This window comes from Panthera onca, chromosome E3 (genome assembly GCF_046562875.1).
Source record: "Panthera onca isolate mPanOnc1 chromosome E3, mPanOnc1 haplotype 2, whole genome shotgun sequence".
NCBI lineage: Eukaryota > Metazoa > Chordata > Mammalia > Carnivora > Felidae > Panthera > Panthera onca.
Window position 1 is genome coordinate 40,167,221 of NC_138354.1, and position 16,723 is coordinate 40,183,943.

The window sequence follows — 16,723 nt, forward strand, 5'->3', positions numbered from 1 at the left end:
GTGCTGCTGGCCTGGGGGGGCATATCTCCTCAGTGACGCCAGCCACTTGGAGGCCCAAGGTGGGAAGTCTACACGACAAAGGCTCTAATGGCAGCAGTGAAAATTCATTTAAAAACCCACATCAAAGCCTTGGCATCAGGCTGTACGTTTCTGGTGCCAACACAAAGCCTGTGGCCCGGGGGCAGACGCACCAAGCAGCAGGTGTCCCTGGAGCTGCCCAGCACCTTCCTCCAGACAGGTGGGAGGAAGCTGATGGTTAGGCTAGCACCGACTCTAACAGACCCACGCTCGCTCGGCTTGCTGATGCCCCAGCAAACTTCCCTGCTGGAGCACAGACCCCAGAAAAGCAGGAGCCTGCTAGCCTTTTATCTCAAACTCAAGGAAACTGGTTTCAGACCCGCAGGGCCATGGCCCCCAGAGCTGAGGGGTCCCACTTCTCCCCCAGAAGCCTGACCTAAACCAGCCTCCTGCCCAAGCACCAAGGCCCCGCCTAGTTGAGGGAGAAGAGGTCTCACCGGCCTCTGGTCTGCACATCTCTCAACGAGCTCGAAGTATCTCTCGTGCGAGCCGTGGAACTCATTCTGGTCACACAGCTCCTCCACTGTGGTCAGCAGGTCATGGACGATGGCTCTGAGCTCCGGGCTGTCCAGGCTCTGAAACACCAAAGTGCAGTCACACAGAAGTGACTTCCGCTCCACGGGTCTGGCCCAGCAGCCAAGCCCTGAGGGACGAGAGTCCGGTCGCTGCCGAGCTCCAGTCCTCCGCCCGCCGGCCTGGCCGCCGGCACACCACCCACCCTAGTCCCCCAGGAGACCCAGCCCTAAGGCCGCACCAGACACAGCCTCGTCTCTTCTGCGGCTCCCGTGCCGCCAGCATTGCCCTTTCCTGATGTGGCCAACGCTTCCTCCAAAGCTACGCTAAAGTCACGGGCGGCGTGCTGAATGCTCTGGGGAGCCACTTACGGGCCGTGAAGGGGATCGACACCAGCCTGCCCCCTTGCTCGCCCGCATGTTCCTGCTCCAAACCATGGAGCAGCTTTGGCAAAGCCAGCCATCCTCAGTGGGCGGCCAGATGACACCACTGAGAACCATCAGCGTGGCCTCAGCAGACTTGGGGGGAGGGGAGCAAAACGCACAGGGCGCCGTCCCCCGGTGAGGTGAGCCTGCCGCACCCGAGGATCCACAGCCAGCTGGGAAGGGCCCTGTGGCCGGCCAGCGCCCGGTCGCGGTCCGCCCTGGGCCGCCGGCCATCCCGCCGCCTCACCTGGAGCTGCCGCAGCAGACGTTCGATGATGTTCAGCAGGATATCCCACGTCACAGCCTGGAGCTCCCTCCGGTACTTCTTGATGAGTCTGGTGATAGACAGGACGATTTCATAGGACACCACCTCGTTCGGACAGGTCATGGCCTGGAACGAGAGACCTGGCGGTCAGCCTCTGCCTGCTCATGCATAGGGAGCCCCCCTTCACACGGCCCTCCAAACCTAGCTTAAGAGGCTTTAGGGGGACTCGGTCCCCACACTTCTGTCACGGCCACAGAAAGAGGATCTTAGGAGCCTGCAAGCATTTTCTACACGGGCTCCAAAGGGCTGGACTCAGCCAGACCATTAACTACAAATTCTGGGCCACTGGCTCACCAGCCTAGCAGAATGTGAAAGCCACCCTGGGACAGGCACTGTGCAGGGACCGCACCTTCCACGCCGTGGGAGGCAGAGGCACGGCGGGAAGAGCGCTCGGGAGATGGAGCGTGAGCCTGGACACGACGCGGTGGCTAAGAGGATGGTGTGACGGTCCCAGCTCACCAGGGGCCGTGACGGCTGTGTGACAACATGCATGGCAAGCGCTCTGAACACTGTCAGCACCGTGGCAGCGAGCTACTTCGCTGGCCTTGTGCTACAGCAAGAGTGAGGTTAGCGCCTGACGAGATAAAACCACCAACCAGGGGGAATCTTACTCGGTTCTGACGCTAATTTACAGAAGATAAAGCTTGTAAGATACGACGTTTGCTTAAAGATAAAACCTTCCAATGATCCTAAATCTCATCCCCAAGCTGCAAACGGCACCTCAGCCCCTGCAGTAGGACCCACCTCGAATGGGCCTGTGCCCGGCCTGTGACTGTGGAGTCCCCGACCCTGCTCCCTGCGCACAGAGACCACCGTACCTCGTAAAATGACGGCAGCACGGATGTCGGGGAGTTCTTGAGCGAGTAGAGTCGGTGTGCCCCCCAGAGAGCCATGCCCACAAAGAACACGGCCCCTCTCAGCAGCGGGGCGTCTTCCATGTAGGCTCTGAAAGCGTTCCGCAGAGAGAGCAGAGGTCAGCGGAGCCCAGGCGGCCTCCCCGAGGCCCCTGCTCTCACGGGCCAGAAGCAAAGCTGGCAAAGAGGTGGCGGGGAGGGAACACAGGCCAGTAGCAACAACCAGATTCAACGTCCTAAGCGATGCATTCGCCCCACACTTGCCAGACACCAGGGCACGAAGGTGAGAGAAAAGTCCCCAGCCTCCGGCTGCCGAAGCGTAAGAGGCACACGTGCGAACTAGAGAACCACAGAAGGAAATGCCAAGTTTCTAGCTCAAATGACAGCTAAGAGAGGAAGCCACGGGATAGAACAAAACCGGCTCAGGGGCGCCTGGGTGGCTCAGCCGGTTAAGCATCCGACATCAGCTCAGGTCATGATCTCGCAGTCCATGAGTTTGAGCCCCGCATCGGGCTCTGTGCTGACAGCTCAGTGCTGGAGCCTGCTTCAGATTCTGTGTCTATCTACTACTCCTCCACTCACTCTGTCTCTGTCTCTCAAAAATGAATAAATGTTGAAAAAAATTAAAAAAAAAAAAGAACAAAACTGGCTCAGGCGGTCGGGAAACCAAGGACCATGCTACATCAAAACACATGCAGAAGCTCGGCCAAGGTCACGCCAGCAAGAGGCGGCAGCATGTGCAGAGGCCTCGGGCGGCTGGGAGAAGATCAAGGACAGGCGAGAGGCCCACGGGCTGAGGCAAGGCAGGCCACCCAGGCCCTACCCTTGACGGGGGGTTTCGTTCTTATCCCCAGAGCAGTGGGAGCCACCCTGGCTCCGAGCAAATGGTGCCACAGTCCCATGGTGCTGGGAAAAGGGCATGGAGTTGCTGTGCGGAGGAAGGGACTCCAAGAGGTCACGAGAGGGTACAGGAGGCCAGTGGGGAGAGTGGGGGGCAGAGGGGCGGAGGCCCTAGATGGGGAGAGACCTGTGACAGCCTGACTGTGGGAGGTGAGGGCAAGGGCCTTGTACCAGGATCAGCAGTGAGGCAGCCTCCCCGGAGGAGGCCCGAAGTGGGGGTGGTAGATACGGGTTCAGTTCTGGATGCTCTGACTTTCCGGCAGAAGAGAGGACAGGGACCAGGCACGGGAGACATAAGCTCTGGCTTTAGTGCAAGCTTCTGGAGCAGGCACCAGAGGGACAGGGAAGCTCCCTGTGAGCCTCTGCTAGGCAGGACCCAGCACAGCCAGCCTGCCCAAGGCGGCTCTGTGGCCGCGGACCAAGCCGCCTCGCCCTCACCGGTCCCCCCAGGGCCCTGCCCACACTCGCCTGTCCTCCATGATGCGGCACATGTTGTAGATGGCACTGTGACCCAGGTGGGTGCCCAGAAGATTACGCATCAGCTGGGAAACACAGCACACCATCGTTAGAGACTGGCAGATAGGAGCCCCGGGCCCCGTGGGCCAGCCTCACGCAGCCACTGTTCTGGAGCCCTCCAGGTCCGGCTGGCCCTCCACCATCGCCTCCCAGAGGCAGCAGCTTCCAAAATGCCCCCAAAACCCTGACCTCAGCTCAACCGCCTGGGAAAATGCTACTGGATTCCCCTCCCCAGGGCACGGTCTGGCCACCTGAGACTCAGATGGCCATTCACCGAAGAGACGGCCTTGTCCTATCCATCAGGAAAGAACTGTCCAGAACAACAGCTAAGACCCCCACCTTCCAGCAAGGCTCACAGAGCTCCTTGACGTTGACGGTACGACAGAGAGTGACAATGAACAGGGGCAGGCTCTCAGCCGGCAGACAGTTGTAGCAGACGACGGCGTCCAGCACCTGCAGAGAGACCTGACGGGGTGGAGAGAGGGGTCACGTCGGCCCTGCCCCACCGCTCACCTGCAGGGGGGGACACCCTCAGCCTCCTTCCCGCCTTCGTCAGTGACTGTCACACCTCCCCACTGCCAAAGCGGCCTTCTTAGAACAAGAGTGACGAGTGTCACCCGTCACTGTGGGTCATCCCACCCTCAACCATGACCCCCACGGCGGAGATCATCCAACCAATCGTGCTTCCTACTATAGCCAGCCCAGGGCCACACGACCAGCGAGGGGCAGTGCAGGCCTTGATCCCAGAGCTTATGCTGTCAAGCACTATGCCAGCTGGCCTGCCCGGAAGGAGAGGGAGAGGAACCGTCCCTGGGAGGACCAGCTACTGACCTCTATGTCCACGGAGGACACAGTCTGGACACACAGCAGGCAGATCATGCTGTTGGAAGAAATGCCAAGTCAGTGGAGGGACGTTTCCCAGAAGCTGCGTGGCTCTGTCTCACTTTCTGGTGACTCTGCAAGTCCCCCTTGTAGGAAGGACTCATCCCCCTTAGGGCTCCGCTCACCCACTGACAGGTGCCCGCTCTGTGCCAGCCACTGCTCAGAGCTGGGCACACAGACCAACAAGACCCCACCCGTGCCCTCACGAATTTCATAGAGTGTTTCGAAAGAAATGATACCAAAACTTATAGTCAAGAAACATCGGGCAACGTTACTCGTCTGTAAAAGAGAAAATGCTATCGTTTTATCAACTGAGGTACAAGGTGGCTGTGGCTCCTCCAACCTCTCCCCTCGTTTGCTGACTTCAACAGCTTTGTTCCCAACACAGAGTAAAATAAAAGCCCGAGGCGGCAGGACTGCGGTCGGAGGAACGTTATCGGAGCTGCTCTTACTGGACCATTGATGCGATGTATTCATCCAGGTAACAGCTGTTGAATTTGACCAAGTTCACAAGCACCAGAAGGAACTCTGAGGACAGGCCGATGTCCATCCACTGCAGCACAAACCCAGCTGGGGGGAAGGGGAGGACAATATACTGCCCACTCCCCTCCTCCCCGGGAAGACACCCCAGTCCCTCTCACCGCAGCCAACCGCAGCCCTGGCCCCCGTGCGACAAGACGCCGTGCACGGAGCCGACAGAGGCTCGCTGGAGCCCAACAGGTCAGCATGTCACGGACCCGGGAATTTACCAGCCCCCACGATGCACTGAGGGCATCTAGGCTAAGAGGCAGTAGCAGAGTTTGTGCATTTGATGCTCAGAGCCCAGGATGCGGGGCTTGTGAGCATCACCAAGCACACATCCAGGAGGCCAATTCCTGGCCCCCGACCCCTCCCCGAGTGCCTCTCAACAGAGACAAAAAGCCACTCTTGACTACTGGCCAAATAACCTCAGAAAACCTGAGGACAGGCTTCAAGTCAGCACCTGTCCTGGGGACCAACTGACAGCTGAGGCCCATCTCTGGCCCCGAGTCAGACTGACTTGTCCTTCCTCTTCTCTCCACAGCAGTGATAAGAAACCTCAAGTCCCAGAGAAACGTCACCACATCAGGACAAGAGAGGAAGGCCAGCCAAGGAGAGGGCTAGGAGGTCAGGCCCGGAGCAGAGGACCAGGAAGAAGACATGGTGAGATGGCCCCAGCGCCCCAGAAACCCCAGAAATTAGGGCACTCTAATAAAACAGACTGATGCTGGGTCAGCAGCACACTCTCCCTACAAAACACTCAGACCACCTGCCGCCCCGCTAAAAGGCCTCACTCTCCAGGGATTCTGAGCCAGCGGGGCTGGTGTGAAGCCCAGGACTGTGCATCTCTAACAAGCTCCCCGGGAGACGGGCAGCTGATCTAGGTTGCACACAGGTGAGCAGAACCTCGCAGTACCGCGCCCTCTGCAGGCCATCCCTGTAAACTGCAGCACTCGCTCTCGGCCTCAGCAGCCTTGCGGCAACCCGGATCAAATTTGATCCCCAATGCCAGAGAAACCTCACACCCGACACGGCACCCACCCAGTTCTTCTTCCAAATATGTGATGTGTCTCCCATTGTCTGTGAGGGCCTTGAAAACTTCCAGTCTTTCGTGGAGATCTTCATTAGAGGGATAATCCTTGATGACCTTAAAGAAGAGGGCCCTGAGAACGCCCAAGCGGTCCCCCTGAAGGTAAAACCACAAGGTCAGCAGTCCTGCCAGGACCCCCCAGCTGGGGCTCCCGAGCAGCTATGGGCCGTGCAGGAAGTACACTGGGCTCCAGGACTCCTGACCCTGGGACCCTTTCTCCTTCCCACAGAAAGGACTGTAGGGGGCACACTGGGCACATCGGAGCAGCTCCAGATAGGTGTGCGTATAGAGCACCTACTGTGTGCGAGCTCCGGGCACGGTGGTGGCACACAGCAGGGGACAATACAGTTCTGGCCCTCATGGGGCTCGTGGCTGGGAAGAGACACGTCTGTGCCCCCACGATGACAAATACAGTGTAACCGCACTGGGAGGCGACAGGCCTCTGCAAGCAGCTGGAGGACCAGAGGAAAACTCCAAGAGGGAAGGGTGCCTTCCAGACAGGAATGGTGAGGCCGCCCGCAGGTCTAGGGAAGGCTGACGGCAGCCGGGCCGGGGCAGGGGGATGGGGGCAGCCAGAGCACATAACTACCGTTCCCTCATGGCAGGCACGCCCCTGACAACTTACACGAAACGCCTCACTTACACCCCAAAACGCTCCTGAGAAGGAAGGAACGAGCACCCCCATTTGCAGGAGAGCCAGGGGGGATGCGCACTCAGGCGGTCCTGCTGCGGAGCCCCTGGGAAGCAGACCCCCCCCCCCTCCCGCACCGTCATCAAAGGTGAGAGTCCACGCATGGCACAGCAGGGGCCGTCAGCGGGCCGCCCCACGACACACCCCCCCCCCCCACCCGTCCCAGCTCCGCCGGCGCACACACCCGCCGTTACCTGCCCCTGCACGATGGCCTTCAGCAGAGCCAGCACCGCATGCCGGGCCTCCGGTGGCCGCTCTGGCTGCAGCATGTCCTCGACGGCCTTCCAGAGCGCTTCCACTGCATGCTGCCACCAGCAGGGAGGGGACAGCAATTAGGGTGTGCTGGCCCCTCAACTCAAGGGACAGTACCACGAGCAAAGCACAGAGAGGAACAGTCCTTTGGATGTAGAACCCACTCCTCTCAAGCCCATGCCTCGTGTACCGGGCACAGCCCACATGACCCTGAACCTGACACAGGTGTAGCTCCAAGCTACTTAACCCCACAGGTCCCGGCCACAGCCTGTGGGGAGGGAGGAGAGCAGCAGGCTAGGGGAGTCGTCCCGGTTGCCCCAGAGATCAGCCAGGAACCCCCTTTCGAGCTTGCCGAAGGAGTCTCAGAACCAGGCGGTCCCAAGTCTGCAGCCTGAGGCAGAAACCCCGCTTCCCTGGCTTCCCTGTGTACACACACCAGCTGAGGGCCGCCCTGAACCACACCATGGCCAAGACCACCGTGTGGGCTTCTGGAATCTGCCTCCTCTCACTAAGCCCCACTCAGCGCACGGAGAGGGATCCTATTCCCCACAGCTACCCAGGGTCAGTCTCTCACACGTCATCTTCTCTTCTCCACGTTAACCCTTCGACCAGGGTTTCCTGACCACTCACCCTTTCCTGGGCTGACTTCTCTTAGGAGGGGACTAAAACGTCTCTTAGATGTTGTCTCATCGACATCCTGACTACTTCAGCACACTCTGGAACTTTCTCCTCCTTTGTCCCATGCTCAACACTCCTAGTGATGCAACCTAAGCCACAACAACAGGCAGACGCCGAGCCTGTGGACTCTGCCAGCCTCTCGGGCTTATCTGTCTACTCAGGCGATTGCAGCCGGGCCACTGCCTGCCCACACCCACAATTTCCCAACACAGATGCCTACTGTCACATTTATTCCGGCTGACGAGTAGCCCGCAAGTTTTAGACGACCTGCCGTGGACATCTTGGTCGCTCTCCCCTCCCCCTTAGCAAATGCCAATCTGCTAAGTCCAAGTCTCCCCCCAAGTCGCTCATGCAAACTCGAGACAAGGCTGCAGCAGAGCTCTTGACGTGCTCTCCTGACAGCTGCCCACTCTGTCCTCGGGATGCCCGGAGAGAGCCCGCAAACATCTGCCCGAAACAAGCAGACACCTCTCCCCAGAACACACCAGGACTGCTAAGCCTTGACTCACGCTCTTTGCTGACGTTCCTTCACTTCCCTGCCCCAAGCACGTGTTTTCAGTCGCCGTAAACCCTTTCTTGGAGCTGCTGGAAACGTCTCAGTCCCTCCACGTGTGACTGACCCCTAAGAGTTATACTCCACGCGTTTCCAGAAGACTCCCCATCACTAAGATGCAGGTTAAGCTTAGCAGTTAGCGGCCAACCCCGTTCCCAGAAAGAGCCGAACAAGCCCTCCCAACAGCTCCCCGCCATTCAGCAGCCAACTGAGGCCGACCTTACCTCTTCAAACTTCTTCGTTTTTGCAACTTCACAGATCTGCCCTATCACCCGGATGCGATTGTTGAGGCCACATTCAACGCTCAGCTCCTGGAGAGACACGAAAGAAGGCAAAGGGGCCGGTGCTCAGGCAACAGGTCTCCACAACCGCCAATCACAGACCACGCCGGGAGCTGTACCGCATCTCCCACACTGGAGATTTGCTGCGGGTCCTTCTGGAATCAGGAATCGCCGGAGTTTACTGCTCCGTCTCAGTGGGGTGACCACAGACCACTCGTCTTTTTCAAGGCTGCGTTTCTTTGCGTTGAGATGAAATTTACATAACAAAATCAGCCGTTTGAGGAATTTAAAACTGTACGATTCAGTTTTTAGTACATTCACGCTGCCCGCAACCACCTCCACTAATTCCAGAACATTCTCATCACCTCAAACCTGGGAGCAGTCATGGCGCGTCCCCCGGGGCCCCGACAAACTTTCTGTCTCTGTGGATTTACCTGTTCTGCCCACTTCACAGACATGGAATCACACGCTACGTGGGGGCCTCTGTGCCGGGCTTCTCTCACTCGGCACATTTTCAGTGTTCACTCACGTTATGGCAGGGGTCAATGCCTCATTCCCTTTACGTTTTGTTTACAGGTTCACCAGCCGATGAACGTTTTGGCTGTTTCTGAATGGGAAACTTCACAAGGGCAAAAATCCGACATTTATAAAACACGGTGCCAGGCGTGTGGTGGAAGGATTCACACCACACACACGGGAAAACAAAGACCCACTCACAAATTACCAGTTAACACCTGGCTACCCTCCTGATCACAAGGGGAAGCCGGCCATGGCATTTAGGCCATGTCCGTAGGATAGGTTTTCCTGCACTAACGCCTGAATACTACCTCTAGTGTGCTGGACCAAGTCCCCGGGACCCTGACTCCCTCAATCTCCGAAGGAAAGACATATATGCCTCTGCACTACTGGGGACAGCAGCCCTGAGCAGCCGGTCGCCAGCAGCCCATCTCCGGCAGAAGCTGGTGAGGGACCAAACCCAGCCTTCCCCGCATCTCCCGACAGGCTGGCAGGACGGACGCAGGCAGCTCACTCACTCTCAGGATTTCCGCCGTGATGATAAATTCCGTCTGCTTGCCCTCTGCAGACCTGGGGTTTGGCCGCGGGGTTCCCAGTCCAAACAGAATCCTGAACTTCTCCTTCAAGCCTGAATCCTTGCTTGTCGGCTTGGCCATGGTGGGCAGGGACGCACCAGAGGCCGCCTCTGCGCCGAGGAAACGAGCAGAGATCTCAGGAGCAGCTCCCCTGCACCTGCCCCGCTGCAGACCTCCGGGACCCCAGGACCCCCAGGCCTGGCCAACAGCAGGCCGGCTGCCGCGCCGCCCGACTGGGGGCACAGGGTGGAGTCCCCGACGTTCGCCCCCTCTCTCTTCCCCACGCGGGGGCGGCCTGTCGGGGGGTGGCGCCGGAAGCAGGGAGCCCCTCGCACCCGCTCTGTTTTATCACCAAGGAGCGCTCGCGGCTCCAGGCTCCGGCTGCGGTGGGCTCTGCCGAAGCCCGGCACCCGGGACACCGCGGGGGTCCGCCCCCGCCGCCTCAGCGCCGAGCAGGGCCCCCCGGCGCGGCCGCCTCCCCCTGCCCCATCGGGGTCGGGCCACACCGCGGGCCAGGACGGCGCCTGCGGTCGGGACGCCGCGAGCCACTCACCCCGCGCCGCGCCCGCCGCGCGCCAGGCCGCCCCGGCGCGGAGAAGGGAGCGCACCCCCGGCAACCGCCCCCCGCCCCAAAACGGGCCGCCGCCGGAAGTTCGACCCGCACTTCCGGCGGCGGGCGGGGGCCGAGGGCGGCCGCCGAGCTTGCTGGGAGTCGTAGTTCCGGGCCGCTCTCTGGCGGAAATGCGGGGCGAGCGTCACGTAACGTGGTCGCGGGGGCCGCCGGGAAGTGTAGTCCGCAGGACTCAAGCATGAACGCGACGGGCGTGAGGATGGTGACCCGGAGCCGCAGCCGGGGCCCGGGGGCCGGGCCGCGGGGGGGTGGGGAGAAGGCCGCGCCGCTCTGGAAGGGAGAGGCGGCTGCAGGTAGTGCCGCGCCCGGATCGGAGCCTGGGGAGAGAAACGGGGGAAGGGGCCTGCAAGGGGCTGGGGACTGGGGGCTGGGATTCGGGGTCGCTCCCACGTGCGGCCCTGGCTCCCACCCTGCGCCCTGTTCCTAGGACACAGGGACAGGGGTCCCCAGGGACGGGGTCCGGGCGCTCCCACCTCCCCCATCATCGTCCTGAACTGGAAGCCTGCCCCGAGATATTCCACTTGTGCCAAGCTAGCTGTGGGCCGACCAGCCTTATCCTCAGAGCTGCTTCCCTCTCAGAGAGACCAGGTGCCGCGGGCACGTGCAGCCGGAAGTCCTCTTTCCCGGCTGGCTAGCGGGTGCCTCCCGGGGGGCGTGGTCTTCGCTAGGTTTATCCTCGTAGGCATTAAGGACCTAGGAACTGTGGGGTGAGCAAGACCCACAGGTCCCTGCAACGTGCCCTGCGGGGCGGCCAGAGGGGGGTTCTCATAGGCACCCAGTGAACTTAGGGGTAGTCCAGACAGGGAGCTCCACTGTGATACAGGCATGGCGGAAGCACCGGGGCAAGAAGTCTTGTGACAATGGCCGCTAGGCAGGAGCTGTGATGTTGGGGTGGAGTTTGGAGTTCGCCGCGAGTACAAGGAAAAAGCAATGAGGAGACTTAAGCAGAAGTGATGCAGTCTGTTTTTGGGCCAGAAATTTCTCTCTGGCGCAGTGTGGAAACTAGATTGGGGGGGGGGGGGGAGGGGCACCATGGCAGAGGCTGTTGGTAGAGTCCTCCTGTGCTAACGCAGACTTGGTCAGGAAGGCAGTGGCGTAAGGAGGGCTGAGTCGTCCAAGTGTGGCCTGCAGAGGCCAGAGCACCCCTGCTGCGGTAGATGGTTGTGGAGTGAATAATGCTGGATGAGTAGCAGGTAGGGCACCACCCACACCCCACCCTCACCTGTGGCCCCTGCTGAAGGCTCGGAATGGCACTATTTGCAGAAGGAAGGAAGAGCCCCAGCCCTTCGAGGCATCGGCGGAAGACACAAAAACTGAATGTGGCCTACGATCGCGAGGAAGAAGACACCAAACCCCCCAGGGCACCAAGCTGGGAGCCCCGGGACTGGCGGCAGCAGCTGCTGAACATCCGCGCCATGAGGAGCGGGAAGGACGCACCTGTGGACTGGCTGGGGGTTGAGCACTGCTACGACTCCGACGCACCCCCAAAGGTAGGCCGGGGCCCCAGCCGCCTGGGGACGCCCTTCTGGACAAGACGCCTGCTTCCTCTCAGGCCTCGGGCGGGGCACAGCCTGACACGTGGCAGCTCGCGGCTGACGCCCTCCACCTGCAGGACCTGGAGCGCCCGCCGGCATCACCTGCTTCATGGTGGCCGCTCAGCAGGCCAGGACTACCTGTGCCCCGGGCTTCCTGCTCCGTCTCCTGCCAGCAGAGGCCCAGGCGCAGCAGGCCAGCTCAGTAGTGTTTGCTGAGAGTTCCTTCCACTTCATGGCCTGGAGCCTGATCCTTAGACGAACTCGCTTCTAATCCCAGCCCTGCTGCCAGGAACCTGGGTGCACGTAGTTGTTCGGGCTTCATCTGCTCACGTGTGACACGGATGGTGTTACTCACGATGCAGTCACAGGCACACGTGCAGCCATTGGCTGTCGAGCACCCATGTGCCAAGTGGGATTCTAAGCGCTGCGATCGTTCGCTTAAACCTTCCAATGATCCTGTGAGGTAGATACCGTGGTTGTCCCCATGTCACATGTGAGAAAACAGAACAACGCCAGGCCGGACCCCGCATGCACTCGGTTGGCCAGGGTGGGTGGAAGGTGGACGCCCTACAGGTTGCCCAGGGTCACAGGTGGAGGTGGTACAGGGTTTGGCTGGGGCCCGGCCCACAGTGAGCGCCCAGGACCTGCCACTCCCCTGGTCCCTGTCACTGTGCAAGCAGGTGCGGAGGTACCAGGTGCTGCTGTCGCTGATGCTCTCCAGCCAAACCAAAGACCAGGTGACAGCGGGTGCCATGCAGCGGCTGCGGGCTCGGGGCCTGACAGTGGACAGCATCCTGCAGACGGATGACAGCACGCTGGGCACGCTCATCTACCCCGTCGGCTTCTGGAGGGTGAGCCCACCGGCCTGGGAAAGATGTCAGGAAGCTGAGGGGAGACCGTGGGGGTGCAGGAGGCCAGGTGGGGCATCTCAGGCCACGGGGACCTGGATGTGAGTTCCCGCTGGAGCCCCTGCCCCACTGACCAGCAGATGGACCCAGGGCTGTGGGGCCTCCCTCCTTGGCCTTTCCTGTTTGCAGCCCACCCCTTCCTTCCTCCACCTCCCCACCCAGCTGACTGGCGCTTCCTCTCCTCCCTGAGGCTACCCACCTCTCCCTTTGTTTACTCCAAGCCTCCCTGGAGTGCGTCACCCTCCTCTCTGGAGCCCCAGCAGGCCATGGAGCACTGGGTGGCGAGTGGGCGGATCTGTTGAAGGCAGCCAGGCGGGTGGGGCCGCTTCCCCTTGGCACTGGCGTGGGCCGCAGTTTTGTCAGATGGTTTTTAAATAGCCCTCTCCACGCAGGCACAGAATGGGAACCACCCAGCTGGCCTGGCGGCTGGAGGGGGAGCCCCAGGCTCCAGCCTTCCTTCCTGAAGGCCCAGGTGCTGCTGAGCCATGGCCGGCCCGCTTAGCCTACTTGGTTTCTGGGAGAATGACGGGGCAGGGGACCTGGGCTAGACCCCACACACATGTCATTGGCCCAGGCGGGTGGGAAGCAGACAGGCTCATTCCCTCGGCTCATTCTCACCTCCTGGCAGGATGATGCAGACAGGTGCCTCCGAGGGTGTCTTGGGCAGGTGGCAGGCAGCTCTGGGCACCTGTGGCTCTGCCTCGGGACTCCACTGTCCACTTCCGGGGCTGACCGCCCCTTCCACCTTTCAGAGCAAGGTAAAGTACATCAAGCAGACCAGTGCCATCCTGCAGCAGCGCTATGGCGGGGACATCCCAGATTCTGTGGCGGAGCTCGTGGCACTGCCAGGCGTTGGACCCAAGATGGCACACTTGGCCATGGCGGTGGCCTGGGGCACCGTGTCAGGCATCGGTGAGTGGCATACACCCACAAGGAGGGTGGGGCAGGGTTAGCTGCCGTCGGGGCTCCCCACGTCCTGTGATCTGCAACCCCAGCTCACGTCTCCTCACCCCCAGCTTAGCCCAAGGGGTCAGAAAGATGTTTCCAGCACTGAGCTGGGCCTGCCTCGCCTGTAGATGGGTACTCGTGGGAGGAGATCCTATGTGCTGAGCACCTACTGTGTGCTGGGCTCTGAGAGGCCCTGGGGATGGACTCAAGGTCTGTGCGTGGCATTGTCGGAGCTGGCCCAGTCTGGGGCAGCTGAGCAGACTTCCCGAGGCGGTGATAACTCAGTCAAGAGCTGAGGAGTGAGGCGGGGCTGGCCAGGCAGAAGGAACAGCATCCACAAAGCCTTCAGATAGGAGAAAGACCGGTAGGAGGCTCGAGAACGGGCATAGGCAGGGGAGGCACGGTAAAGGCAGGGGGAGCCTGGGGAAGGAGAAAGGGCTGGGGATACAGGGAGGAGGAGCTGGGGGGGGGGGAGCCCCTCCTGGAATCCATTTCCTGACATCGGTGGCCCTCCGAATGAAGACAGACCCCAGTTAGGGTGTTGCTAATGTTTCAGATCTTTGCCCAGAGTGTTGGGGCTTCTGAGGCCGGGCAGCGGTAGCCTGGCCAGCCCAGAAACCAGGGCTTGACCTTGATTGCTCTGTGTGCCCCCACCCCAGGCTCCTCTGGAGCTCCTGCAGGAGCTGGGGAGGAGGTGGGAACTTCCCCAGCGCTTCCCCGGCTACTAAAGCCTGGTCCCTGGGGTGGGGACCCTTCTGAGCACTGCGCCCAGATGGAAGGGCCGCACAGGGCTGAGGGCCCTGACTGTGAAGTTAAGGCTGGAGCCCCGGCAGCCCCAGAGACTGGCACTGGGCCAGGCAGGGGGCTAGGTCAGAGCCTCCCCGCTCCCCACTACCCCCACAGGCTTCTGCAGCCGCCAGCCTCTCAACAGATACTTGAGCTTATCTTGACATTGGCTGTCCTCAGCTGCCTGAGTCCCAGGAGGGGTCCCGCAAGGCTCCTGGGGGAAGGGCCCACAGCCCAGGCGACCCGACTTTGGGAGCAGCAGACACACCAGGAAGAAGTGTCAGATGTCACCTTTTCTGGTTGTCTGTGGGCATGGCCACCTGTAAGGAGAAACTGGGAAGGGTAGGCCTCTGGGTGACAGGCGATGTGGTCACCTGTATGTTACAGAGGAGGAAACTGAGGGTTGGTAACCCACCAGTGCGACCCCTATGCCTGTGTGCTCTCCCCGTGCTCCCAGGGTGCCCTGCGTCAGGGTCTGGGGAGGGCCTGAACTTTTTTCCAGACTATCGGTAGCCGGGGGGTAGGGAACAGATGTGGGACTCACTTTCTCTTTTGCGAAGTAGAGACAAGGCGGGGACTGCCGCTGGCAGGAAGGAGGAAGCCCCCGTGAGCAGGTGCCCAGGCCAAGCCCTGCGGTGGACCAAGCCAAGCCCTGGGGTGGAGCAGGGGCTGTGGCCCAAGTAGATGACAGCTGCAGGTGGCCTGGCCACACTCCCTCTGTCCCGACCGTGCAGTGGCAGGTGCAAGCTCTGTGGCTCGGGACCTCGAGCCAACCCTCTGGACCCAGCTGTGACCACCCGGCCTGGCGCCCACAGCCGGTGCCTAGACCAGGAGGCACTGCTGCACCCCAGATGGAGGGCCCAAGCCCTGTGGCTCAAACCCGCCCTCTGTGCAGTTCTGGGCCCTGCATGGAAGCCCCGGGCCGAGGTGGGCCTGGGGCTCCGGGCAGGGACTGGGGCCGTCGGGGCCGGCAGGCGTGCCCTGTGCTAAGCAGGTCCTGTCTGCAAGCAGCGGTGGACACGCATGTGCACAGAATTGCCAACAGACTCGGGTGGACCAAGACGGCGACCAATTCCCCGGAGAAGACTCGTGCTGCCCTGGAGGAGTGGCTGCCCCGGTGCGGCAGGGTAGGGGCGGGCAGGGCTCCCCTCAGTCAGCCGCCCTTGCTGACGGCCCCCCTCCACCTTCACAGGGAGCTGTGGGGCGAGATCAACGGACTGTTGGTGGGCTTCGGCCAGCAGACTTGTCTGCCCGTCCACCCACGCTGCCAGGGCTGCCTCAACCGGACGCTGTGCCCGGCCGCGCGGGGCCTCTGAGGACCGTGGTGCTTCGGCCCCGGATGCCGTTCTGGGTAGTGCGCTGCGTGCCTTTGCTGGGGAGCCCCAGCCTGTTTGTAATAAAGCTTGGGAGTTGTTTGCAGTTGGGGTCTGAGTTTGGTTTTGGTTTTGGTTTTGGTTTTTTTTTTTTAAGTTTATTTATCTTGAGAGAGAGCACAAGCAGGGGAGAGGCAGAGAGAAGGAGAGACAGAATCCCAAGCAGGCTCTTTGCTGGCACAGAGCCTGATGCAGGGATTGAACTCACAAACTGCAAGATCATGACCCGAGCCGAGGTCAAGAGTCGGACGCTTAACCGACTGTGCCACCCAGGTGCCCCCGGGGGTCTGGCTGTTTCACCCCAGGGGTTTGGGGACAGACTGGGAAGCACGTGCAGGAGCCATGTTGCCTCTGCTCTGGTGTCTGAACTGGGCTGCCTGGGAGGCTGGAATGAGGATGTGACAATCTGGGCTCTGTACTGGGTTGGGGGAGCGGTGGCGGTGACGGATGTGCAGGAGTCAGAGGAGATGGGTCGTGGGAGCCAGCTGCAGCCAGCTGCTGGGAAACCCGCGGGAGACATGGGCCTCCTCCCTCCTGGGACACACGCCCCCCTCCTGAACTTGTGCGCTCTGACAGCCCTCTGCCAGGAGGCCCTGCCCTGTGTTTACAGAGCCACCCAGCCTCCAAAGTAACACCAATAGGCCCAGGCTGGGAGCCACAGGGCATGAGACCCGACCTGTGTGTACCTGCAGGGGTGGCACCAGGGCAGAGGGAGCGCAGGGAGTGTCAAGGACCTGGGAGGCACTGAGGGCAACTTGCTGGGGGAGGGGCAAGGGGGAGGCTGACAAGAGCCCCAGAGTGTACCAGTGAAGTGGGGGGAGGGACAAGGAGCTGAGAGGGGTCAGGCTTGGCCGCCTGGCGGGTACAGTGGGAAAAGGCTTAGGAATGGGACCC

General features: G+C 61.2%; 2 protein-coding genes across 20 annotated transcripts in view; one reads left to right on the top strand and one right to left on the bottom strand.

Annotated features, from left to right (window-relative positions):
- Positions 1–10,337, bottom strand: part of TSC2 (TSC complex subunit 2) — a 35,690-nt gene extending 25,353 nt beyond the window's left edge. For 14 of the 16 annotated variants that reach the window (XM_078440247.2, XM_078440253.2, XM_078440244.2 and 11 more), the window contains exons 1-12: positions 10,202–10,312; positions 9,592–9,758; positions 8,501–8,587; positions 6,988–7,098; positions 6,054–6,198; positions 4,946–5,063; positions 4,443–4,491; positions 3,951–4,076; positions 3,564–3,637; positions 2,160–2,286; positions 1,264–1,407; positions 516–653 (exon numbers count right to left, since the gene is read on the bottom strand). In XM_078440247.2, the coding sequence (XP_078296373.1) occupies positions 516–653; positions 1,264–1,407; positions 2,160–2,286; positions 3,564–3,637; positions 3,951–4,076; positions 4,443–4,491; positions 4,946–5,063; positions 6,054–6,198; positions 6,988–7,098; positions 8,501–8,587; positions 9,592–9,729 (1,257 nt within the window). In that variant the 5' untranslated portion in view covers positions 9,730–9,758; positions 10,202–10,312. Of the gene's footprint in view, positions 1–515; positions 654–1,263; positions 1,408–2,159; positions 2,287–3,563; positions 3,638–3,950; positions 4,077–4,442; positions 4,492–4,945; positions 5,064–6,053; positions 6,199–6,987; positions 7,099–8,500; positions 8,588–9,591; positions 9,759–10,201 lie in introns of all 16 variants that reach the window. The other 2 variants (XM_078440249.2, XM_078440248.2) reach the window with 1 other exon arrangement.
- A 67-nt stretch (positions 10,338–10,404) lies between these two features.
- Positions 10,405–15,902, top strand: NTHL1 (nth like DNA glycosylase 1). Of its 4 annotated transcripts, none has more exons than XM_078440256.2 (6): positions 10,405–10,572; positions 11,543–11,769; positions 12,495–12,665; positions 13,475–13,634; positions 15,451–15,573; positions 15,649–15,902. In XM_078440256.2, the coding sequence occupies exons 1-6, from the start codon at positions 10,458–10,460 to the stop codon at positions 15,885–15,887; spliced, it is 1,035 nt and encodes a 344-aa protein (XP_078296382.2). In that variant the 5' UTR covers positions 10,405–10,457; the 3' UTR covers positions 15,888–15,902. The 4 variants fall into 4 exon arrangements, with proteins under 4 accessions (XP_078296382.2, XP_078296381.2, XP_078296383.1 ...); XM_078440257.2 differs by having other exon boundaries at positions 10,417–10,572; positions 15,468–15,573; positions 15,649–15,875; XM_081791748.1 differs by lacking the exon at positions 10,405–10,572 and adding an exon at positions 10,617–11,472 and having other exon boundaries at positions 11,554–11,769.
- Positions 15,903–16,723: the final 821 nt, after the last annotated feature.